We start from the raw sequence: 26,680 nt of genomic DNA on the forward strand, positions 1-26,680 counted from the left end.
GATGTGTTGTTCCTAGCTCTTCCAATAACGTCTTTGATGTGTAGAAAAAACTTACGTTCGTCCTCGAGCGAATCCGAAAAAAAAACATAGTAAAAATTTCTTTTTTTCAATTTTATTAGTGACTTTACATGTTTGCGCAAAGTTCGATACCGATTAAGTGAAGTTTCAATTTTGCATTTCTAGAATTTTAGGTATGCCTTATTTCTTCTAGCAACTGCATTTTTAAGCTGTTATCATACCAGATTGGTTTGCGACAAAACTTTGGTTTGTATTTGTAGGAACTAAACTAACTATTTCCTCACTGACTATTTTAACGAGGCTTTCAGCTCCTTCATAAATGCTAGAATTTCTCCAGTTCTGATCTAAACTCCAGTTTTGAGAGGTTGCTCAAATGCAAGCTTCTCTTTGCATTTTCAAAAAATTTTAGCTCCTTTATTTTTTAAGGAAAGGTACGTTGGGTAATGATCTAGGAGAGCATTTTCTATAATTCCGGCAGTAATTTTATCGATGTCAAAAGTTTTTACAACAATATGGTCTACAAGGGTTGCAGTACATAATGTCTCACGTGTGCAATTGTTAACTGAGTATAATTATTACGTTTTAATATCTCTAGATATTGTTTCTTGGCTACGGACTCGCCTTTTAAATCAAAATTCGTGTCTCCCAGGATAAAAGAAGCGGAAGGAAAACTATTTAATTTTGAGAGGAGCTCGTCAAAATTAGCCGCCAAAAATTTTTCTAAGAGATTGATGGTGAATTATGTAAATAAGAGACGATAACTTCCTCTTGGCCTAGAGCTAGCTTAATAGTAATGTATTCAATATTAATACCCAGATGAAACTACTTGAAGTGGATCTTATCTCAAACGTAAACAACAACACCACTAGATCTATTTGTAACTGCTTGAGAAAGAGGTTTTTGATATCCGTCTAATAGGAAACAGTCAATGTTTCTATAGCTTCTGAGCCAAGTCTCAGATAAACAATTTACGGTCGGCATTACATCGTAGCTTTGAATATGAACTATCAGCTCGTCAAAATCGCTAGGTTTGGATCTAATATTTGTGTGAAAAATCCACGCAATTACGCTCGGAATTTTCGCTCGCTCGAGGACTTTACATAGTTACGACTTGATTGCTACTGCTTTGACCCGTTAAAACCACTTAAAACATTATCAAGACTATAGTTAAGAAAAGCACCGCCCTTGTATAGATCTTGATTTTATAAATTTGCGAGTCCTCAATCCATATGAAATGAATGGTGCTTTCCCTTGTCCAAACACTTGCAATTTGTTCATCGCATGTCCTAAGATTCATGAAAGCCGGTCTTTCTGATGGTAGATCCTCAAAGATCCGATAGTTGTTAGTAGTATTGTTCAATGCTAATCGTTTCTTCTTTCAAAGAATGTCAGTTCTAGCCACTCTTCGAGAAAACCGAGCAATAGTAGGTCGCACAGAACTATTTCTACTGGGAAGTCTATGGGCAATAGATAAGACATTCTGCTGAATTTCCACACCTACATCCTTTGCGACTGATAAAACTTGCAACATTGTTTGATGGTAGTCTTCATAAATTTTTTTTGCCGTCGTTATTTACTGAAATGTTTTCAGGCACTCTGAGTATTTTGATCGCGTCTATTGTACGCCTCAAGGAGTTCGGCTTCAGATAGAATTTTTTGAAGTAACTTTCTTAGAATGCTCATCAAATTTCTGGTTAATGATGCCATAATTTTATTTTTCATTTGCATAACAGCACTGTTGATCAGATTCTTTAGTGTTTCGGTCAGAGCTGATTGTAGATCTGACATTTTCGGTAGGGTTTGTTTTATTTTCGGTAGGGCCTCCATTATTTCAGTGTTGAGCTTATCATCAAAATTCAGAACCAGGGGACAATTCTTCTCGTGCCAGCTTCCTATCCGGCTTTATTAAGGTAGGTGGTGTTGGGTCCTTATATCGCAGTTGAGGAATTTCAGGTTGAGGTAGGGCTTGGGTGTCCATGTTCGTCCTCATCAGATATGAAACCATTTAATAAGTTTATCACAACAATTAGGCTAAAATTAAACCAATTTTAGAGCCCTTTTACAGCCGCTAATTCAGCTGCGTAAAATTGTGAAGGAGAGAGCAATTTAGATGACGCAGAACTCAAGTACAGTGAAAAACAGTCAATCCAAGATAATCACGTTTTTAATAGTTGATTCACAGTTGGTTCAAGATAAATTAAACATAGCCGGCATATTCTGGGAAAAAGCGGCTGTTGACCCCCTGACTGGCGTTGGGATTGAAACAGTTAGAAAAAAGGGAAAGACAAAAATTGACGACAAACAGATTGTTTTGTAAGTACCATAAAGTGTTTTAATTTAATCTGCAGTTTCATTAGATTGGATATGGTTAATCACCTGTTATATTGTCGAACAAAAAGCTCAAAACTAATGCCCGTTAGCAGTATGCTGTAAGGAAATTTGATAACTTAACGCACTGTTTTAAAGTCCTTGAACCCATTCGCGTTACTTTGCTCAATGAATTCTCAGTTCCGATCAGTTTAAAGGGTGAGTGAGGTATGTCAGAAATTGAAAGCAGAGACTTACTTGAAACGAAAACGGTGATCGAAAGATAAAATTATTAAAAATCGTAACAGGACAAGTCCTGAACTACAATTCAAACAACTTTCATAAACTAAACAAAAAGCTAGACCTTGAAATGACTGTTGCACGTGAATAAATTAAACACAACCGATAAGGCGAAATGTTGTTTAACCACTGTTATATCTCACTCTACTTTGAAGTTAGAGTGCAAATCAACCGCTGTTTTGTTGCACTTCCTGGTTCGGCGTGCCATAATCATCTTTTCAGTTCGACGTCCAAGATCATAAAAATGTGTGAACAGATCTTAGGACAGCGCCCCCATGCAATTCAAATTTTTTGAATTGAAAGGAGAGCGCCTAAATAATAGCCTCTGAGAGTCCAAAGCCGGGTATTAAAAACACTCATTTTTAAAAAAAAAAATTTGACTGAAAAAATTACAACCAAAATTTTCCTTATATATTCATTCTGACCGGTTATATAGATTACTTATCACGATTTTTCTACAAATTTGAATTTCCGTTTTCTGTTGTGCTCGTATACGAAAGAAAACATACCGGCAGATTGTCCGAGAATAGCCACTGTTGCTTCCCATAACACCCATTAGGATTGAAAATGAAAACATATTTTTGTTTAAAAAGTTTTTAACTGCAAAACTTTTTATTTCATTTTGTAGTTAGACAAACTCCCGTTGGTAACTAGGATTTCTAAGATTCAACTTTAAGCAGCGGGCATCTAAAATCGGGCTTTCTGGGTTGATCTCGTTGCTATTTTTGGTTCCGCTTTTTGACTCAGTAAAAAAGACGAAACAAAATAGGAGCGCTATAACGCTATAATAACCTGCTGGGAAGAGGAGGGCCGCTATTAAATATAATCTGTACGCATAAAAATGAATAAGCATATGCGACGCTCTGATGAAACTTCAAAAACCTGAGATGTAAAAAAGATGAGATTGAAAAAGTTGGTGCTTTTCTTCAAAGCTTTGATTGAAAAAGGAGAGCACTTTTATAAAGAAGTTACAACAGTGAACTTAACGGGGCTGAGGTGGTAGAGGGGGTGAAAAGGGGGTGTCAAAATTACTCTTCACACCATGTGTATACGTGTCCAATACATTTTCTGTGAATCGCATAATTGAATACTAGTGAACTGAAAGGCTCTATGAGCACTTAATGCTCTCTGGGCGCTAACTGTTTCTCCCGTTCTTGAAGACGAAAAGTCAAATGCATCATACCAAAAATCGGTCAAGCGAAAAATTGCATAAACATAGCCGGCAGATTGCCGGAATAGCTGCGAAAGAATAGACCTGCGTGTCGTATAATAGAGAAAGAAACAGAGACAGATATAAATTGAAAAAAATCGCCTCCGCTAAAAAGCTAGAAAAAAATTATTCAGCGATAAATCAATAAAGATTGTTGAAATTCATCCCGCAGAAGCCTCTTATTAGGGACCTGTACTGCACATATGAGTTCCTTTGACCTTAAACAAATTCAAATTAAACTTAAGTTTTAAAGTGCAAAAGTCATTTTATTGAGTAAGGTAAGTCACTTGTGATCAAAATCTAATCACGCAAAAAACTTTTGCTAAAGAGAGTGAGAAGTGACGTCACGCGCGCAAATGCCGTTAGTGCGAGGAAGAAGTCATTCAGAAATTGACTTTTTCAGCTTTGCTGTGTGAACAAATGTAAAACGAAAAAGAGCGTCAGACGACGAAACAAAAAAAACCAAGAGCATCGCAATATAGCTCCGCTCAGCTTACAGCTTCGCAGCTATAAAAAAGACCACAGGACTAATGTAAATGCTACAAACTTTGTTTGAGAGCAATTAAACACTACTGTAACACAGAAGCCCAAACCAACCGTGTACCGTTATCTTTATTTCGAAAAACAAAAATATGAAAGATCCTCAAAAAATTATTTGTGTAATGAAACAGATACAGAAATGCGTTGCAGACACCGTTTAAAACACTATGAAAATGCAAAGAAAAACTTATTCTAATTATGTTAGGCCAACTCATTTCCGAAAAATCCTTCTTTATAAGGGATCTTCATCACAGAAATCAGTTCCTTTGACCTTAAATTAATTGCAATTGCATTTATGTTCAAAAGTGCAGAAGTCATTTTGTTGTGGGAAAGTACGTCACGAATGATCAAAATAAATTAGGCCAATGAATTGAAAACAACATAACCGATTAACGTCGAACTGCTCTCGAACGACCAAGTGGTAGCTCGAATCTATTGCACTCTGTTTCAGTGGTGGAGAAACTAAATTCACTAAGGGGGCATCAAATGGCGTCAATAGAAGTTATTATATAGCACCACTATAACCAGTTACAAAATTTGAAGTAAACAATCAACAAATTTCGGCGAACTTTTCAACTGACTTTTAAAACTGAACTGCTGCCACTTGAGTTCAGCAGCTGCCGCTTGTGGATGAGAGAGAAATGCAGAACATAGCTGGCAGATTGCCAGAAAATAGCCGCAATAGCTTCGTAGATCTGCAGTTGCAAAAAAACAGTAAAAAAGACAGACCAAAAAATTTGAATTAAAATAAATAAAGGTCAATTTCAAAGCGAGGAAGTCATTTTTGTGTGTGAGGTAAGTCAAGTGTGACCAAAAATTTAATCTCGCAAATGAACAAAAAAACTCGCTCCACTAAGAGCGAAAAATGACGTCGCGCACGCACTTCAATTGAAATTGCATGAAAGAATGAACAAAAAGCAGATTTGAAGTGGTTGTGACGTCATATGGTCGTAACAAAAATCGCGACAACGAAATAAAAAACCACGAGAAGGCCAATAATAGCCCCAGCTATCGCTGTGCTGCTATTAATCACACAAAACGAAAGTCTTCGCGTGATAGGGCGTGAAAATCACGCGAAAAGTTAAAACGTTCAAGCAAAAATATTGCATGAGAAAGACCAGCACGTTTACAATAATTGTTTCAAACTATAGTCGAAATAAGGTGGAGGGTGTTCACGAGGGGAGTACTAAGAGGGAGGACTGATTGATGAGGTGTCTCCTGAAGAACTGTGTGCTGAATAGCATACTTAGACACTAATAAGTGGTAAGGGTCCGGGAGAACTGGTCAGCAACCTAATGCCATCCCGGCTTTACCTGTTTGTCCCGATTTTAAAGACGAAAAGTCAAATGGTCAGACGACAACACTACCAGACGAAAATTCCGGATTACATAAAATCGCATGAAAGACAAGTATGACTGAAATAATTTCTACAAACTTGAGAGCTATTAAGTTTGAGAGCTATTAACTTGAGAAAAACATCACGGGCGAAAGTGTCGCGAATGAGACAAAATTTATTTTTAAAAATTTACAATTTCCACTGTTCTATGTGAATAAAAGTAAAACTACAAAATGACGACGGAACAACGGACTAAAAAACATAGCAGGACAAATTCTGAAATACCATTCAAAGAATTGTCGTTGACTAAACAAAAAATAGACCTAGAATGGATTATGCAAGGATTGGAAAAACCATTTACAGAAAAATATGATAAAAACAAAAGCAGTCAAAATGAAAGTTAAATTGTCGCATGTGACCAAAAAACCACCAGCGAAAAAACGAATTTTTGTTCGAACACCGTTTTCTCGATGTACTTTAAAATCAGTTTGTCAGCAGGTGTTCATATTGACTGATTCTGCTCGCTGTGCCAGAAGTGAGCAGAAAGCCAGGTTAATGATATGTCTCACCACGTTTCGTCACAGGAGTTTGCACAACCGCTCTCAAGCAACTAGCACGGGCCTCAGTTTATCTGTAGCTATCTTAAATTGATGTCTTAAACTCGATGTCTAGTGTATAGTCTAGGCTATGCCCGAAACAGAGATCACAACGGAAAATAAGGAACAAAAAGTAAATAGCTCATAATGACTCTCGAATGGTTGAAGTAAGACAGATGTGAAGTTAAGTAGACGGGCTTCAAAACGCATAACCTTTAAACTTTTAAGAACACCAGATGTCAACTACTGTATAGTACTCTGAATCGTAATGCTCCCCAAAATATAAGTCACTGCTCAAAAAGAAAGAAGTCAATTTCAATTCATGAACAAATTTGCTTAAACTAAGAAAATTTAATATTTAATATTGCTTAAACTAAGAAAATTTAATATTAAACATTTAATATTTTCTTGAGTGGTTAACAGAACATCCGGACTCGAATGATTGCTAAACCGCGCTAAATGAAATTGTAGAATCGTTAAAAACAAATCTTCCTAATCAAGCTTAAATTATACACATCTATTAGCGTGGTACAAATATGTGAATGAAGCACAAAATGAATGAAGGTCAAGCCGAGGTAAAACTTTGTTTGCGATTAACTCAAAAATTAAACGTTTGCTACTATTATGGGAAACAAAACCTTTGAAATTTCGTAGTTTGCTCTAACTTAATCCAAAACAAGCGTGCAGCTAACCTTCTAAGAGTGAGTGTGAGTCCTGGTAGTCGAATCTATCAGACACCTCAGACTGACTCAGCCTGCCTGCTCCCTTCATGCTGTCTGCCTCATCCGCAGTCCATGACAGAGGAGGTCCTCTAGCTCCAATCGATGAGAGGTCTTCAGAAGTGATCTTGTTCTTATGAAAGTCACTACTCCTCCTGTGCTTCTGGGGACTCATGAACACGTCGTCAGTCGCATTTATGTCCTGCAACCGTCAATTTCTATGGTTAGCGATTATTTAAAATTTCTAGTTCTAGCGATACAGTATTCTAAAATCATGGTGACTAACGTTGGGCGAATAGCTCTCAAACGTCGAGCAAATTGAATTTTACTGGTATTACCTGGTTGGAGACACTGGCTGTTTGTTGCATGAGGAGGTCGACTGTAGATGAGACTCCCCCAGTTGAGACATTGCGTGACCTCTGACCACCGCCACCTCCTCCCCCAGCACCAGTACTACTAGCCGTGTCCTCATTGAACCAATGACTGCTATTTCGATGATCCAGCAGAGACTCATCTAAAATCACCACAAAAAATCTGAATGACTTAAATCTTCCCATCAAATCCTATCCCTCCAACCAAAAACATACCCGGCAGATTGCCGGAAAAAATCCGCCGTTGATTCCCATAACTCTATTGGGATTGAAAGAAAAGAAAATATCAACAAAAATTGATTTTTGTATAAAAACATTTTTAAGTGCGATTTATTTTGATGTCATTTCGTAATTGAACATAATCCTACAGGGTCTAGTATCAATACCAATAAGCATTATAGATAGTAACTAAAACATCATAACAAAGATCCAAAACCGGGCATCTAAAAATGGGCTTTATGGGTTTATCCCGTTTCTATTTCTGACTTTGATTTTTTTATACTTAATCTCTTCATTTTGAATTGCTTTGCTGGGCAGCTGCTGTTTAAAAGGACTTTGAGCAGAATGACAGAAGAGTGAAACTAGCCGAGAGAAGTCAAAAAGATTTCACGCAAAATGTCGAAAAAGCGGCAAAATGCGTAAAGCGAAAAAAAAAGTTAGACAAAGTAAAAAAATAGGAGCGCTATAATAGCCGGCTGAGAAGAAGAGGGCGGCTATTAATGATTTTGATTGCTGGTATTTAGATCAATAATAGCGGCCAAAAATTCGGAAAACTCATTAGTGTCGAAGTTCTGAGGCAACGCCAGATATTCTGCGACATCATCTATTTATGTCGGAGGAACAGCTCTCAAGCAATATTGGCCAGTTATCCTTTATCGCGCGATTGGATATTGGCCAATTATTCTTCATCGCGTCAGTTATCCTTTATCGCGCAATTAGTCCGCATTGTGTTCAGCACCAGGAAGAGGTTAACAAATACTGTTCTGAATGTCGACAATGAAAAAATACCAGAATCAAATAGTGTGAAGTATCTTGGCGTAATTATTGATAGCAAACTAAAGTTTGATAGAGAAGTGACAAATGTTCTTCACAGAATGGCTTGTGGAATAAAAATTTTAAAAACTTCGTAAAAGTTTACCAGAGAAAACGAAAATCTTATTACTTAATGCAATAGTAATAAGTCATCTACATTATTCCACTTTAATTTTGATAGGGTTGCAAGTCATTCCTCACAACTTTAGAAAAACAATTGGATTGGGGAATAAAAACCATTTTTAAAAGGAGGAAATACGATCGGTCCACAGATCTCAAATTTCGCAACAAAATATTACCAGTCTCTTTTCATATGATATATCATTGCTCAAAATATTTTTTTTCGCTTACTCAGCAACGAGTTTCCAGCATATAAAATTGAACCTCTCTCTACCATGAGAATAAAACAACATGACAGGTCAAAAAAATAACGTTCTATATAAGGACAATCAGTTTTTAACTGATTCTTTTATTACACAAGCCATTCCAATTTATGATAGTCTGCCTTCTAATATTAGCCTGAAAACTACATCGAAAGCTTCCTTAAAAAAACTGAAAGAATATTTTTGGAAAGAATTTTTGAAGGACCCAAAAGTAACTGATAAGACATTGAGAGCATTAGATTTTAATTTTAATTTTTAATCTTCATGGTGTACATATAAAATTGTGAGAACATTTTATGCTCGCATTTTAGGCCATTTTGTACTAATGTGAGGTCAAATTTTTAGTTAATTTAATGATTTTATAATTTTACATTATGTCATATTCTTAACTTTACATTGCCTCTTTTATCCTTTGCATTTGATTCTTGTGTGTATCAGAGGAAATTAACGATGTTCTGTTTTTAATTGAGTTCTTATTTTTGAAATTGAATTAGATAGAGGTTTAGGTCAATTGAAAATAAAGAAAAATCGTCAAATTGAGTAATACAATAGGTAGGGATTAAAACTTAGTAGGGACTGGATTATAAGAACGTTGTTTGACAGCAGTAAAGAAGCATGGTGGAATTTCTGATTAGCATTACAAATTGCTCCTCGATGACTTTATCTGTACTGCTTATAAACAGCACCCTAAATTTTTGGTCAAATTAGTGGGTTTTTTATAATGAAATTGTTTGTATGTGTTTGTTTTCCACACCTGTATCAAGCTATATTGGCCAGTTATCCTTTATTGCGCAATTGGATATTAGCCAGTTATTCTTTATCGCGCCAGTTATCCTTTATCGCGCAATTAGTCCCCATTGTGCTCAGCACCAGGAAGAGGTTAACAAATACTATTCTGAATGTCGACAATGAAAAAATACCAGAATCAAATAGTGTGAAGTATCTTGGCGTAATTATTGATAGCAAACTAAAGTTTGATGGAGAAGTGACAATTGTTCTTCACAGAATGGCTTGTGGAATAAAAGTTTTCAAAAACAATTAGTAAAAGTTTACCAGTGAAAACAAAAATCTTACTACTTAATGCAATAGTAATAAGCCATCTACATCATTCCGCTTTAATTTTGATAGGGTTGCAAAATTCATTACTCAAAACTTCAGAAAAACAATTGGATTGGGGAATAAAAACCATTTTTAATAGAAGATACGATTGGTCCACAGATCTCAAACTTCGCAACAAAATATTACCAGTCTCTTTTCATATGAAATTTTATTGCTCAAAATGTTTTTTTTCGCTTAATCAGCAACAATTTTCCAGCATAAAATCGAACCTCTCTCTACCATGAGAATAAAACAACATGACAGGTCAAAAAATGACATTCGATATAAGAACAATAAGTTTTTAACTGATTCTTTTATTGCACAAGCCATTACAATTTATAATAGTCTGCCTTCTAATATTAGACTGAAAACAACATCGAAAGCTTCCTTAAAAAAGAACTGAGATGAGGGTTTTGGAAAGAATTTTTGAAGGACCCAAAAGTAACTGATATGACATTGAGAGCATTAGATTTTAAGTTTAATTTTTAATCTTCATGATGTACATATAAAATTGTTAGTACATTTTATGCTCGCCTTTTGGGCCATTTTGTACTAATATAAGGTCAAATTTTTAGTTAAGTAAATTAATGATTTTATAATTTTACATTATGTTATATTCCTAACTTTACATTGCCTCTTTTACCATTTGCATTTTATTATGAGCATCAGAGGAAATTAACAATGTTCTTTTTTTAATTGAGTTCTTATTTTGGAAATTATGAATTAGATAGAGGTTTAGGTCAATTGAAAATAAATAAAAGAAAAATCGTCAAATTGAGTAATACAATAAGTAGGGATTAAAACTTAGTAGGGACTAGGTTATAAGAACGTTCTTTGACAGCAGTAAAGAAGCATGGTGGAATTTCTGATTAGCATTACAAATTGCTCCTCGATGACTTTATCTGTACTGCTTATAAACAGCACCCTAAATTTTTGGTCAAATTAGTGGGTTTTTTATAATGAAATTGTTTGTATGTGTTTGTTTTCCACACCTGTATCAAGCGACATTGGCCAGTTATCCTTTATTGCGCAATTGGATATTAGCCAGTTATTCTTTATCGCGCCAGTTATCCTTTATCGCGCAATTAGTCCCCATTGTGTTCAGCACCAGGAAGAGGTTAACAAATACTGTTCTGAATGTCGACAATGAAAAAATACCAGAATCAAATAGTGTGAAGTATCTTGGCGTAATTATTGATAGCAAACTAAAGTTTGATAGAGAAGTGACAAATGTTCTTCACAGAATGGCTTGTGGAATAAAAATTTTAAAAACTTCGTAAAAGTTTACCAGAGAAAACGAAAATCTTATTACTTAATGCAATAGTAATAAGTCATCTACATTATTCCACTTTAATTTTGATAGGGTTGCAAGTCCACCATGGTGGAATTTCTGAACACACTCGGCAGATTGCCGGAAAAAAACCCCGTTGATTCCCATAACTCTATTGGGATTGAAAGAAAATATCAACAAAAATTGATTTTTGAATAAAAACATTTTTAAGTGCGGTTTATTTCGATGTCCTTTCGTAATTGAACATACTCCTGTTTCCCAAAGAGAGGCTACAGGGTCTAGTATCAATACCAATAAGCATCATAGATAGGAAATAAAATTCATGAGAACAAAGTTCAGGTACTGGGCATCTAAAAATGGGCTTTATGGGTTTATCCCGTTTCTATTTCTGACTTTGATTTTTTTATACTTAATCACTTCATTTTGAATTGCTTTGCTGGGCAGCTGCTGTTTAAAAGGACTTTGAGCAGAATGACAGAAGAGTGAAAATAGCCGAGAGAAGTCAAAAAGATTTCACGCAAAATGTCGAAAAAGCGGCAAAATGGGTAAAGCGAAAAAAAGTTCGACGAAGTAAAAAAAAACATAGCAGGACGAGTCCTGACGTACAATTCAAAGAATTTTCATTGACTCAACAGAAAACTAGACCTAGAACGGACTATGAATGGATTGGGAAAACCATTTACAAAAAATCCGATCCAAAAAATCGAAAAAACAGTAAATATTAAAGTGAAATTGCCGCATGTGAACAAAACTACTAGCGAGAAAGCGAATTTTTGTTCAAACACCATTTTTTCACTCTGCTTTAAATTTAGAGCGAAAAACATTATTCGCAAAACCACTCGCTTTTTCGCTCCACTTCCTGTTTCGGCGTTATCAAAATCACCACTACAATTTGACTTCGAAAATCATGAAAATGTGTCAACAGATCTTTAAAACATAGCCGGCAGATTGCCAGAAAATAGCCGCAATAGATTCGTAGATCGGCAGTTTAAAAAATCAGTAAAAAAAACAGACCAAAAAAATCGTCTTTTCATTGAAGGCTGATCTGTTATATTTGATTAAAAACCTGTATAGGTTATTTTATTGCTGCCTCTATTAGCTGATCTCAAATAACCTTCATTTAGAGTGACACACACCCATTTGACATTATCTCTTTGAATTAAAGTAAAAAAGTCAAATTCAAATTGAGGAAGTCATTTTTGAGAGTGAGGTAAGTCAAGTGTGACCAAAAATTTAATCACGCGCATGAACAAAAAAACTCGCTCCACTAAGAGCAAAAAAAATGACGTCAGACATGCAATTCAGTTGAAATTGCATGAACGAATGAATAAAAAGTGGCTGTGACGTCACATGGTCGTAACCAAAAAAAATCATGACGACGAAATAAAAAATTATAGCAGGACAAGTCCTGACGTACAATTCAAAGAATTTTCATTGACTAAACAGAAAAACTAGACCTAGAATGGACTATGAGTGAATTGAGAAAACCATCTTTAAAAAATCAGATCAAAAAATAAGAAAAAGAACAAAAAAAACAATGTCAAAATTCCGCATGTGAACAAAAAACCACTAGCGAGAAATGAAAATTTAATTCAAACAAAAAACTAGGCCTAGAATGAGCTGTGAATGGATTGGCAAAACGATTTAGAAAATCCGATCCAAAAAAATGAAAAAACAGTAAAAATCAGAGTGAAATTGCCGCATGTGAACAAAAAACCACTACCGAGAAACCGAATTTTTGTTCAAACACCATTTTCGCACTCTACTGTAAAATTAGAGCGAAAAAAATTCACGCCGCAAAACCACTCGCTTTTTCGCTCCATTTCCTGTTTCGGCGTGACCAAAATCACTACTCCAATTTGACTTCAACAATCATGAAAATGTGTGAACAGATCTTTAAAAAAAGACAGCGCCCCAATACAATTCAAATTCTTTGAATTGTAAAAAACCAAGAGAAGGCCAATAATAGCCCCAGCTATCGCTGTGCGGCTATTAAAAAAAAAGAATTGTAAAAATAGGAGCGCTATAATAGCCGGCTGAGAAGATGAGGGCGGCTATTAATAAGTATTACAAATTGCTCCTCGATGACTTTATCTGTTCTGCTTATAAACAGCACCCTAAATTTTCGGTCAAATGAGTGGTTTTTTTTAAATGAAATTGTTTGTATGTGTTTGTTTTCCACACCTCTATCAAGTGGTGATGAATGCGTGGATGAGTGTGACTCTATCCGCCTTGGTTTTTTCTTGGGAAGTAGACAGTCAATGGGAGGACTCTTCACTGTCACCCTCTGCTGCGAGGGCTGATGATGGGAATGGAGGTGATTAGCTCTTCCACTGTTTCCACTTCCACTTATTCCACCACCGTTCATGTTGCTACCTACCGCTACAACTGCTGCACTATCTCCACTCATTATCGCACCTGATGACAAAAAGAATTAGACAATATATCAATTTAGAACTCTTTGCAATTTGTGATTCCATAAACTGTCAAATTTAAACACTAGACTGAATACAACAACAGTCAATAGCGTTTCCCGATGTTCAACATTTTGTTCCATGTACAAAACACTAATTCGACTAAACTGCTGAGGTAAGTCGATAATATACTCAATATTGGCACTAAACATTAATTCTTCAGTTAGTGGTACTTTCTGCACTGAGGAGATAAGACAACAACTCCACTGACCAAGTACTCACTGGGAACTATATACTTATTTTCTACAAGGCAATCATCCAATTATCGAACCCCACCCCCAAAAGAGAATAGAGGCCAAATGCCAAGGTCGTTATCAAACAGCACGCAAAAAACAATCAGCATGGGTTGAAATTTAACTTGATCTTTAAAAAGTTCACTTATGAAACTTTTGCTTGAGTTTGCTGAAGTTTGAGTAGGAGTCACTAAATATAAAATGTCCAGATTGCCTCCCCCCCCCCAACCTCAATTCACCCCTCTTAACCAAACTTATCAATAAGGCACTTGAACAACCGCTTCTTAAATGTTTAAAATGTTTCGACGCTTTGGAGATATCACGCGTTTAATATATAAGAATATACAAGAATATTAAGAATACAATATATAAGAATATCACTGAATTGCTATATTTTTCGAATTATTGGTTCGAAGTAGAAACCATCTCTGCGAGCAGACCCTCCATGATGTCAGTAAAAGATGAAGAAATTAAGAAAATATTTGTAGAAACTGTTTCAATCTTCTGCTTTTTATCTGTGTAATCTCTTTGACAGTCAAGTGTGATTTATTTCCGTGCGTTTTTTTTCCTTGGGGGTTTATTTCCGTGGGTTTTTTCCTATCTAATTTTGGATGAGTTTTTTCCCGAAACCGCGTATGGGGGCATCTTAATCAAAGCCTGCCTTATTTCGTTTATTCCAATGATATTGTGAGTACCTGAATGGCTAAAGTGATGATGATGATGATAGTAGTGACTGGAAGTAGTCTTCGGTCTAGCACCTCCCGATGCACGTGCATTGCTGGATCCTGTCAAACTACCAACTCCACTGGTCAGGGTACCAGTTCCCCCTGCTGCAGAGTCCAAACAAGAGGACATTGACGACACTGTCAGAGTAGTTCTCAGAGATCCAGAAATGCCAGAGTCCAGGACTGAGGAGCCAGCATTGCTGTACTGGCTACTTAAATTCACGTCCAGGGAACTCTCCGTCTGCAACTGAAACGCAAAACCGAGTTATCGTGGTTGAAAACATCTCAGTTTCTACAATTGTGCAATTCTTCCGAAATTCAATGGATAATCAATCCGGACATTTTTAGGTTCTGGTAAAATTTATTTTAGATATAATCTAAAACCTGGCTGAGAAACTTACAGAATGTGGAACATCGTGTTCAGCATTCATAAGAAGTGTCAGTCTGTCATTCTGCAGGTTGGCATTCTGGTGTGCCTGGGGAATTGCAAGCTCAATTGTCGGATCTAAAGCAAGGTAAAAAAAATAGATCTAGAAATTAGACGGAAGCGACAACTCAGAGCATCATAGACAGGAATAAATTGGATCTTCTGCACCTCACATTATACACTTTTGCATTGTGATATTAATTATATTAATTGCGATATTAATTGTGATATTAATTACCTGTCATGCCCAAGTCATCAACTGCATCTTCAATGCCAATGGTTGAAGTAGCGATGAAATCATCGTAATTGGAGGCCGAGTTGGTAGAAAGGAAAAGATTACTGTGTCCACCACTACCAGGCTGCGAGGAGAGGGAGTGTTGATGTTGGTGGTGGGGGTGACTTCCACCAGATGGTTTCTTACTTCGCCTTGAACCACGACGACTGTGAGAGCTCTATAAAGGTTAGACACAAATATGTGATATCTCTCCTACAATATGGAGAGCACCCCAATAATAGCTTCTCAGAGACTGACGACCACTGAGCAAAATTGGATACATATTTTAAGATAGTGGAATCAAAAGAAGTAAAAAAACATTCATATATTGAAGCCCTTGAAATCACAGCATTCAATAACATCTTTTTATTAATTTCACCAAGATGAAAAAAAGTTGTAGGTTAAGGTAAGATTAAAATTTTGTCAAAAACATTATTCTAACATTAGTAGACAGTGTTCGGACACATCATTGAAAACATGTCAAATTACCGTGCAAAAAAATTTCTTTTTTTTTTTTAATCTCAAACATGTATTCACCAAGGTTAAAGTTACATGTTGTAATATTATAAATCAAACATACTACATCTGTCCCTTGAATAACTAAACATAATAACAATAAAAAAACTAAAGATCAGTTTCTAGTTCTCGTGAATTATTTATAAAAATAAACTTTTAAAGCCTTCAATTTTTTGTCCATTGAAAACCGAAAATTTGTTCAAACATCAATTTATCACTCCCCTTAAAATACGCACTTAAAGTACTCACTTTTTCACTCTGCTAACTACTTGAGCATTACCAAAATCACTACACTATATCACTACTTCTCATTGATAACAAGAAATGGAAAATGTTTGAATAAATCTTAAAAAATAAAGCTTGGGAGGCTGATAACGGCCATTTAAAATTTATAAAACATAACTGGCAGGTTGCCAGAAAATAGCAGCAATACCAGGAGAGATCTTCATTTTCAAAAAGATCTTGAAAAACCAACCAAAAAATTTTCTCTTCATTTCTATTAATCGTTGAGATGTTATATTTTGATTAAGAATATGAGTAACTTAATGATGCTTCAATTCGTTGCTCTTACAAAAATCCTCCAATTAGAGTCAACCACACTCAAATGACCTTATCTCGTTCAATTTCAGGAAGTCATTTTTGAGAATGTGGTAAGTCTCCTATGACCGAACACTTCATCGGGACCTAAAAATTGGATTAAACTGGTCTTTGATTGATTACGAGTACGGTACGTAAATCTGTCTTTAAAGCCTTCAATGAGATTGAGAACATTAATCAACCTCAATTCCTCCAAGTAAGCGAGAATTAAATTGAGAGGAAGAGAAAAAGGTCTGAGAGGGAGGTAACAAATGTGACAAAAATAATAAATCGAACTGTTGCGGTGCAACATTAATTGAATCACTTGCTTAGAAATGCTTTATTATAACGCTTTATGCTTAAGAATCTCAAGCTCGAAAAGACCAAGTGAATGTGATTATATCGTTTGAAATTATGAATATTTGGTTTCAGCACGTGGTTAATTATCATTGTTTTCCTCATCTTGCTCGGATTGCATTGAAGGTAATTGTATCAAAATCTATTGTAAATCGTAACATACCGGCCTCCTTGAACTGGTTCAACTTTATTAATATATCATTGAAACTGGCTTTCTGGTTAAGTGGTCAAATGTGGTAAATAGTTTTTCTCAGCAACCCATCACAAGTTTATCGATACTTTCTTAAATTCAATGAGTTATTGTCTGCCAGTTTTGTACAATTGTAATTTACATTTTCTTGCTGTCATTCCTCGTCTGTATTCTCTGTTGTTCATTCTTCGTCTGTGTCATTTTCTTTGTCAGATCTTAATGACGGCATGTCAATATCCTCTTTCATTAACAAGACAAGCTTGTTGACTGGTCGTATAAATAGTCCAGATGATGTCTTCAGTTCAACAACTCGAACTATTTTATCATTTCCATCAAAGACCTTTGTTATTCGTCCCATTGGCCACAGAGTGGGTGGTGTGTTCTCTTCCTTGATTATTACTACATCATTGATGTCAATATTTGGTTGTCCCGTTTGCCATTTTTCCGTTGTTGTAAACTCGACAAATATTTTGTTGACCACTTCTTCCAAAAGTCTCTGATAAGATTGTCCATCCTATTCTTCTGTCGTGTCAAGGAAATTGTTTCTTTTCCTGTTGTTTTTGGTTCAGGCAATGCTGTGATTGGTCGTCCTATCAAAATGTGTCCTGTTGTAAGTGCTAAGGCATCATTGGGATCATTTGAAACGGACGTAATAGGCCTTGAATTTAAGATTGCTTCAATTTGTGTCAACAGTGTTGTGAAGTCTTCAAAAAACAATTTTGTTCTTCCAATGCTGCGGTACATGTGGCGTTTCAAAGATTTGACAGCGACCTCCCATAGTCCTCCAAAATTTGGTGTTCTCGGCGGAATAGTAAGCCAAGTAATATTGTTCTCCTTGCCGAACGTTGATATCAAATCTTCAAACTCGTGCGTAGCTAAGGCTTGTCGAAACTCCAACTCTCCCTTGGTCCCAATGAAAGTTGTTGAGTTGTTGCTGTATATTTCATCAGGAATACCTCGACGAGACACAAATCTTTTAATGGCTGCAAGACAGTCGTCCTTGGTCAGAGACATAACTGGCTCTATGTGAACTGCCTTCGTACTGAAGAAAATGAAAATTGCAACGTATGTTTTCAAAAGCGTTCGAGTTCCATTTTTTGTGTAGAATGGTCCACAATAGTCGAGTCCGCAGTGACTGAACGCAAATGACGGCACTACTCGTTCTCGAGGTAGATCTCCCATCTGAGGCTGTAACAATTTGGCATCAAATCGGATACATGGCTTGCATCTGTATAAGACACCCTTCACTACAGAAAGCCCTCCAGGTATCCAAATATTTCGTCGAAGCGTGTATAACGTCAGTTGAGGTCCTCCATGAAGATTTTTCTCGTGTGCTTCTCGAATAAGCATTTCAGTGATTGGCGATTTTCTTGGAATAAGAACTTTTCGGTCTATTGTGTAAGGTGAATTGGCTAGGCGTCCCCCAACTCGAATCACTTTATTTTCTTCATCAAAAAATGGTGAAAGGCTGTTGAGACTGCTGCTTCTAGGAAATTTTCGTCTTCTGTGTCTCCCTTTAGTGGCTGCTGCATAGGCGTTAACGAAACATTTTTTTTCTCTGGTGTCATCTTTGTTGAATTGATGTGCTGTTTCGCTAGAATTGTCTGTATTCCCGGTAGATACGATGTACAGTTGATCCCCAGGGCCCCCGGCCCAACCTATACCATGTCTGACATCATCCCTTGAGACCCCGACAGCTTCTACGCTGTCATGACATCCTGGGCCCCCGGCCCTCCCTATACCTAAGGAATTGGTAATAGAAACTGAGCTCGCATTTTCACCTGCGTCCCCGGCGCTGACAAGACTACCTGGGCCCCCGGCCCTACCTATACCTAAGGAATTGGTAGTAGAAACATTATCATCTGCGCCCCCGGCGCTGAAAAGATTACCAGGGCCCCCGGCCCTACCTGTACCTAAGGAATTAGTAAAACTGAGCTCGCATTTTCACCTGCGCCCCCGGCGCTGACAAGACTACCTGGGCCCCCGGCCCTACCTATACCTAGTGAACTAGTAGAAAAAGAGCTCGAACTTTCATCTGCGCTCCCAGCGCTGACAAGACTAAGACTACCTGGGCCCCCGGCCCTACCTATAACCTCAGGAGTACCGGCTGAACTTGAGCTCCAATTTTCGTCTGCTCCCTTGGCGCTGACAAGACATCCCGGGCCTCCGGTCCTACCTAAGTGTTGAGGACCATTGGTAACTAAAGAGATCCCCGTGCCCTTGCCAATCCTGGTGTTGATGTAAGCACCTGGGCCCCCGGCCCTACCTATACCACCAACCCCCTCTGGTCCAGTGGATTTGATACGTTGCTGAACGTATTGTTTTGTCGCATCTCTGCTGCTGTTGTTTGCATCTTCAGTGGGCTGATTCATGATGATCTTGTATTCATGAAGAAAGTTTCGCTGTATGAAGCTGTACAGTTGAAGTTGTCCTTCGTATAAATCTTTCCCTTGTAAAGAGACTGAATTATAAGTCCAGATCATTGGTTGAGACGTAGACTCATTACTATCAGTCCTTTCGTTTGGCGTTGAAGAGCATGCTTTTATGCTGTTCGACATTTTTGTTGTCCGTTGTTTCGCTTTTGAAGATTGAATTCTTCTGATACTGCTGATGAACTTTTGGACATAAGTAAATATCCTTGTAACTTTATGTATTGACGAATGCCGATTTATCATCAAAAAAATTGCCTTATCTTCTTTTGATGAAATCATTGTCACGTTTTCAGATTGCACCTTTACTTCTTTTTTGGTCTCTTCTCCTGTAGGTGACAAAATGTCAAGTGAAGGCTAGGCGTTTTCAGGTTGCCGCAACCACTCTGGTCCATCCCACCAAAGCTTATGGTTCATCAAATCAGCTGCTGCTAATCCTCTGGAAGCACAATCCGCTGGACTATCTTCTGTTGGAACATATTTCCAACTACTGGCTGGAATAATTTCTTGTATTTTCGCTACTCGGTTGGCGACAAATGTTTTCCATTTCCTCGGATAATCTTGTAGCCAGGCAATTGTAACTGTAGAATCTGACCACGCAAAAAACTTCGGAGTTGGAAACCGTTCATCGCTAATAGCATTTGTCACTGCCTCAACAAGCTTAGCTCCTAGCAGAGCAGCACAAAGTTCCAACCTTGGCACACAAACTGATTTGATTGGTGCAACTCTTGTCTTTGCTGTAAGCATTTTTGTTTCAATGAAATTGTCTGTCTCCTGTCTGATGAAAACGACAGCAGCATAAGCTGTAGTAGAAGCGTCGCAAAAGATGTGCAACTGCAAATCTGATTTCGTGGCTGGCTTGAGAACCTTCCGTTGAAGACTAATTTTTTCAAGATCCTTCAGTTGTGCTCGAAGTCGCAGGTACTGCTGTAGAATTGGGTCCGATAAAGGTTGATCCCAGCTAAGTTTGTCCATCCACAACAGTTGAACAAAGGATTTATGTTGAATAGTCGTTGGTGATAGTCATCCGAGTGGGTCAAATAAACGTGAAACTTCTGAGAGGATTTGCCGTTTTGTAAATGGAGTTCCCTTGTCAAGTTTTACTGTGAAACCAAATTGATCAGGATTTGGATTCCACCTTATCCCAAGCGTCTCAATGGCATAGTCTTCGCTTTCAATTATCTTCTCGTCTTCCGTTTCTCTGAAAGTGGCAGCTAGTCTTGATACAAGTTTTGAGTCGCTAGATACCCATTTCCGTATATCAAAACCTGCTGAAGCAAGAAGCGTAATAATGGCGTCCTGAAGCTTCTCTGCGGCTTCTGAATCTTCGCATCCTGTAAGTAGGTCATCCACATACATATCAGTTAGTGACAAACGAAGTTTAGTGTTTGTTGTTTCTTCGGCAAGAACTTGTAGTGGTCGAATTGAATGAAAAGACGAAGACGCAATGCCGTATGTTACCCGAGTCATACGATAAGTTTCAATCGCCTCTGAATTTGGATCCTTCCACAATAATCGGTGATAATCTTTGTCTTCCTTGTCCAATTCCACTTGCCTATACATTTTTGCAATATCAGCAGAAAGTGCTACTTGGTGTAATCGAAATCGAACAAGAATGCTGAAAAGGTCTTTCTGAATTTTTGGTCCGACCATGAGTCTGTCGTTGAGAGATACTCCTGTTGTTGTCTTTGCGGATCCGTCGAAAACGACCCTCAGCTTGGTGGTAGTGCTTGACTCCTTGAACACACAATGATGACAAAGATAGTAGCAGTTTTCGACAGGCTTGACAAGTTCTGATGTTGGAACTTTCTCCATGTGTCCGAGATGAAAAAACTCTCCAATGAATTCTGCGTATCTCTTATAAAGGTCGGGTTGTCTTTCCAATCTGAATAGAAGACTGCGGAGTCGTTTTTTGGCTTGTTGAAGTGGATCTCCCAATGCTTTTGTCTCTTTCTTGAAGGGAAGTTTCACTATGAAGCGACCTTCAGGGCTTCTTCTAGTTGTTTCCTTGAAGTGATCATCGCAGCGTTTTTCTTCGGCTGTCCAAAGCTGCGCTGCTGGAACTTCTTCTATTTCCCAAAAACGCTGCAAATTTTCTGGCTCTGAAGAAACAAAGAAAGTCTGCAGATCGTTTGTATAGGTTTTGTCTGTCTGTTCCCTTCCAATAACGACCCAACCGAACATTGATAGCCTATATGTTATTCCACAGTTAGCCTCCTTTAGTCGATTGTTACCAATCATTATATCTTCATAATGAGATGCTCCGATCAAGAGGTCAATTGATGACGGCTTGTTGAAGTCTGGGTCAGCAAGCTCCAACTCCTTTACTGTTTCCCATTGGCTGGTGTCAATGAACCGTGATGGCAGATTATCAGTCATTTTTGTCAAAACTGACGCACTAATATTGACAGTGGACGATCTGTTCCTTGATGAGATAAGAAGGTCCAGGCGACCTTTGTTGTCTTGAACCGTCCCACCCAGTCCAAAAACTTTTGTGTTGCTGCTTTTCTTCTTCAATTGTAACCTTTGTACTGCTGATTCAGTTATAAGGTTGTTTTGTGAAGCTGAGTCTAGAAGTGCGCTAAGTAGAATTGTCTCGCCGTGAACATTAACGGCAACAATTGCGGTTTGAAGAAAGACTTCTTCTGAAGTTCGTTGAGTCATAGCTCCTGTGAACTTGTTTTCATCCTTAGCTTTTGCAATTGCTGTTGTTGTTATAGCGTTGTTCTTCTGTTTGTCATTTGCTTCAGTGCTGGTTGTTCCGCTAGTTGTTTGCTGATTGGTGTTTTTGTTGTGAATGTTTTCACGATGAAGAAGAGTATGATGCTTTCTACCACATTGCTTGCATTTCGATCCATCACAATCTTCTGATCTGTGTCCCGGTCGCAGACAATTGAAACAGAGTTTTCTAACCTTTATCAGCTCTGCACGTTCCCTCACTGAAAGTTTCTTGAACTTTCCGCATTTGAAAATTTTGTGCGTTTCTTCACAACATTCGCATTGTTGCTCGGAAGTCTCCAAATGTGTGTGCAAATGTCGTTGGTTCCCGTTCATTTGAGTTTTTGTCGCTCCTACTCCATTTGGCGCTGTTGCCTCGAGTGCTTGTGCGCGTTCTTCTAAGAAAAGTCTGAGCTCTGCATACCTTTGAGGTTCCTTGCCTTTTGAAGACAGCTCCCATTGTTTTCTTGTCTCTGTAGGCAGCTTCTCACTGATCAAGTAAACAAAAAAGATGTCTTGACTATTGACTGGTTCTCCCAAATTCTGCAAGGCAAGTCGATGTTCGTCCATTGCTTCAATTAAATTTCTTAAGTCTCTGGCATTATCGGTTGTCAGTGATCGATACGAAACAATTGAATGCAGGTGAGTGCGAATGATGATCCTCTTGTTCTCGTATCTGTTTATCAGAGTATTCATAGCAATGTCGAAATTGTGGTCGGTAACTGGTATCGAGGCAAGCAGTTTGGCGGCATCACCTTTTACAGATGCTTTCAGATACTGCAACTTCTGACTTCCTTGAAGAGAACTGTTGTCGATGACTGCTCCTTTGAACAAATCAAAGAACGAAGTCCATTCCATATAATTACCCGAAAAAACTGGCAGATTGAGTTTTGGTAACTTGATGTTGGCTGAGTTCCTCATAGCATCGGAGAGCGTTTAAGTAGATGGTGTTGAAGTATCTGCTGCTGTTGAAGGTCCCTCAAAACGTTTCGTGAAGCGTTTGATTGCATCAATGTTCTGTGTCAACTTGTCATCAACTTCCTCGGATTCCGGAATGTCATTGTCCAGTGCTTCCGCCTCCGTCAAGTTCTGTTGAAGTTCTTGGTTCAAAGTTACCAGAAAATTCTGCTTTCGGGTGAGAAGTGTTGCTACCTGATTTAGTCTGTTGATGTCTGCTTCTGAAATGGTGTCTAGATCTTTTGACATGATATTTTCAGCCTCATTGTTAAACCTTGTAGCAACGCTGCGGTGTGATCCCCGCGACTGTTTCTGCATTTCAAGATTGGACATTTTGACTTGCTGTTGCCTTTGTGGGCGTTTTTTTCGTGTCTTTGATGCTGGTCTTTATTCGTATTAGTTTCGTTTGTCTTTTTCGTGGATTTTGCTGTGCTGAAAGCTAAAAACACACTAAAAGAACGCAAAAGATGGGAAATCGGGTTTCACTTAATCCCCCCTTCAAAAAATGCGGCCAATTTTTGCGCGCGAACTTAGTGCTATTACTTCGGGGGAGCAAAGCTAAACTAAAAATTTTGAGTTCTCCGCGAGAACTGAGAAAGAGATCGTTTTCCCCGAAGTTTCACAAAAAAGTTTTTGTAACCCTTGAGATATAGTTCTCCCACTAGATAACTTTACCGGGTCTCAGAATTAGGTTAATCAACCTTGTTATACAAGTTAATCAACTTGTATAACATGAGGGGGGATGTGTTATCTAGGGGGGGGGGGGGGTCCGCTTTTAACTTCCCCTTTAAGTTTACCCTTTTAGATTTTTTGCTAATTTTTTTTGAGAGAGTTAATGCTTTTGGTGCCTAATGCTTTGACTATTTTATCCTCAACCTATTTGTCGGCGGACCAAATGTTGCGGTGCAACATTAATTGAATCACTTGCTTAGAAATGCTTTATTATAACGCTTTATGATTAAGAATCTCAAGCTCGAAAAGACCAAGTGAATGTAATAATATCGTTTGAAATTATGAATATTTGGTTTCAGCACGTGGGTTATTATCATTGTTTTCCTCATCTTGCTCGGATTGCATTGATGGTCATTGTATCAAAATCTATTGTAAATCGTAACACGAACAATAACAAAAAAAAACAGCAAAAAATAACTCCAAGAATCGCCTTTCTCACCATGAATATATGTCTGCAAACAGTTTCGGCAAATCGCATACTTAGGAGTCTAGTAAGCCGAAAGGCTCTGAGAGAACGCAATGCCCTCCGGGCGTTACCTGCTAATCCCTTTTTTGAGAACGAAAAGTCAAAAGGGTCCGAGGAATAACCGGTCAAGCAAAAAATCGAATGGAAAAGTGACCGCAGGACTAATATTATTGCTACAAACTTCGTTTGAAATCAGTTGATAACGCCAACGAGCAGCAAATCCATGCTACTAAGTGTTATGCATGACATCACGCAGGCAACTTAGTCAAAAAATTGTATAAAGGAAAAAGCTGCTTTGTGAAAATCGCGACGAAAAAGTAAAAAAACCGCAATAATTTCAGAAGGCGTCTATGTTACCGAAAAAACTCAAATCCTCAAATCATCAAATGCCTAGAACAAGACCTAAATAAACAGCTTTAATTTTGCTGTTCAAAAGTTAATCAAAGTAGTTTTTAAAAAATATTGGGGCAACAAATCAATTTGAGCAGATCCAAAAGTGTTGAAACCAAATATAAAAAAACATACCCGGCAGATTGCCGGAAAATAGCCTCCGTTGATTCCCATAACTCTATTGGGGTTGAAAGAAAAGAAAATATCAACAAAAATTGTTTTTTGTATAAAAATATTTTTAAGTGCGATTTATTTTGATGTCATTTCGTAATTGAACATACTCCTGTCTCTCAGTGAGAGGCTACAGGGTCTAGTATCAATACCAATAAGCATTATAGATAGTAACTAAAACATGACAACAAAGTTCAAGTACCGGGCATCAAAAAATGAGCTTTATGGGTTTATCCCGTTTCTATTTCCGACTTTGTTTTTTTTATACCGACTCTCTTCATTTTGAATTGCTTTGCTGAGCAGCTGCTGTTTTCAAGGACTTTGAGCAGAATGACAGAAGAGTGAAACTAGCCTAGAGAAGTCAAAAAGATTTCACGCAAAATGTCGAAAAAGCGGCAAAATTGGTAAAGCGAAAAAAAGTTCGACGAAGTAAAAAAAAATTTAGGAGCGCTATAATAGCCGGCTGAGAAGATGAGGAAGGCTATTTAAAAAAGATTTTAAATTTTAGCTTTCAAGCATTTCGAAATTCTTTCATATAGTTCTCTTTTGTTTGAAAAATCCTTGATAAAAGGAATTTGTGATGTGACTATGTGGCTAGCAATATTATTGCAATAGATTGGTTGAAGTTATGTTTCTCGATGAAATAATTAACTACTTAGTAGTATAGTTTTTTGTCACACAAATTATTTTTTTCGCGGATATTATAATACAAGGCCTGATTGGTTGCAATTTTATTTTCGGAGCAGGGCCGACAGCTAAATAAGTGCCCAGTTGAAGAAAAGATTTCAATCGAAGACTGAACTGTCTGACTGCTGATTATACTTTGACAATTTTGGTTGCGTTCCTCACAATAATACTTTTCAAGACTCGTGGCCGCAATTACATTTGAGTAATCATAAACCGAATACATCAAGACTAACTCAAGACAACTAGAACGTCTGGCGCGTCCTGGCACGTACCCGTGAACATAAAACCAAATGAACATAAAAAAGTGTACAAAGTAATTATAAATACCGGTTAAAACTATCACAAATTCCTGCGCTATGAGTAAATCAAATAACAAAATTAACAAAACGTTTTTCATAGAAAATATACTTCAGAAATTTCACAGGATATTAATAAAGTAGATATACATTTTCTCATCTTCATGAGGCAGAAAAATCAAGCCTATATATGGCCTTGAGATTATAGAAGAATTAGCCTTAAAGGATCTGTAAAGAAAGGTGAGCTATATCATATGACACGTACTTTAAGATATTACAGAATTTGATCTGGTAAACAATTTAAAATCATCAGGAATAAAATGAAATAGATTGAAACTCAAAAACAGAAAATCAGCGAAAACCATGTAGCCCTAAAAAATATTTCAGTAAACATTAAATTTGTCGTAATATAACTTACAGATTGATAGAAGTGAATTACAATAAATACAGTCAGTTGCAAACAAACGCGAATTATCAGGAAAACAATGAAAATTTTAAAAAAGTTCTCAAACTCAAAAGCAATTATCGTGGAAAAATCATATGAAAAAAATGGATATAGAGCAAGAAGCTTTGTGGCACGATCCTAAAAAGTCATCTCCAAAATTTTGAAACAAAAACTAAGAACTAAAGACGAAAAAATTTAGCATTTAGCCGTGGCCATTCACCAAATTGTTTGCGTTATCTTCAGTGAAAACAAATAACGCAATCTTGTGCCTCGGACGTCAAAAAAAGGTTAGAAAGTGCACTTACGAAATAATTAATTATTGAATTTCAAACACATAACCTCAAAAAAACTTTTTATATCAATTACTATATTTTGTTCACAGAGGGTGGACGCAGACTGTTTTTTTAGTTAAAAAA

The 26,680-nt window shown here is 37.3% G+C and overlaps 2 protein-coding genes across 2 annotated transcripts in view; both read right to left on the reverse strand.

Moving 5' to 3' along the window:
* LOC142345738 (tetraspanin-3-like) overlaps positions 1–2,042 on the reverse strand; it is a 550,337-nt gene extending 548,295 nt beyond the window's left edge. Inside the window, exon 1 of the mRNA XM_075398034.1 lies at positions 2,022–2,042. The gene's annotated coding sequence lies outside the window, so the exon portion shown is untranslated. The remainder of the gene's footprint in view (positions 1–2,021) is intronic.
* LOC142345736 (uncharacterized) overlaps positions 1–26,680 on the reverse strand; it is a 160,978-nt gene that overhangs the window by 13,053 nt on the left and 121,245 nt on the right. Inside the window, exons 13-18 of the mRNA XM_075398032.1 lie at positions 15,299–15,512; positions 15,035–15,138; positions 14,604–14,880; positions 13,386–13,619; positions 7,365–7,540; positions 7,000–7,228 (exon numbers count right to left, since the gene is read on the reverse strand). Of these exons, the coding sequence (XP_075254147.1) occupies positions 7,000–7,228; positions 7,365–7,540; positions 13,386–13,619; positions 14,604–14,880; positions 15,035–15,138; positions 15,299–15,512 (1,234 nt within the window). The remainder of the gene's footprint in view (positions 1–6,999; positions 7,229–7,364; positions 7,541–13,385; positions 13,620–14,603; positions 14,881–15,034; positions 15,139–15,298; positions 15,513–26,680) is intronic.

This window comes from Convolutriloba macropyga, chromosome 9, assembly GCF_964194025.1.
Source record: "Convolutriloba macropyga chromosome 9, txConMacr16.3, whole genome shotgun sequence".
NCBI classification, from domain to species: Eukaryota; Metazoa; Xenacoelomorpha; order Acoela; family Convolutidae; genus Convolutriloba; species Convolutriloba macropyga.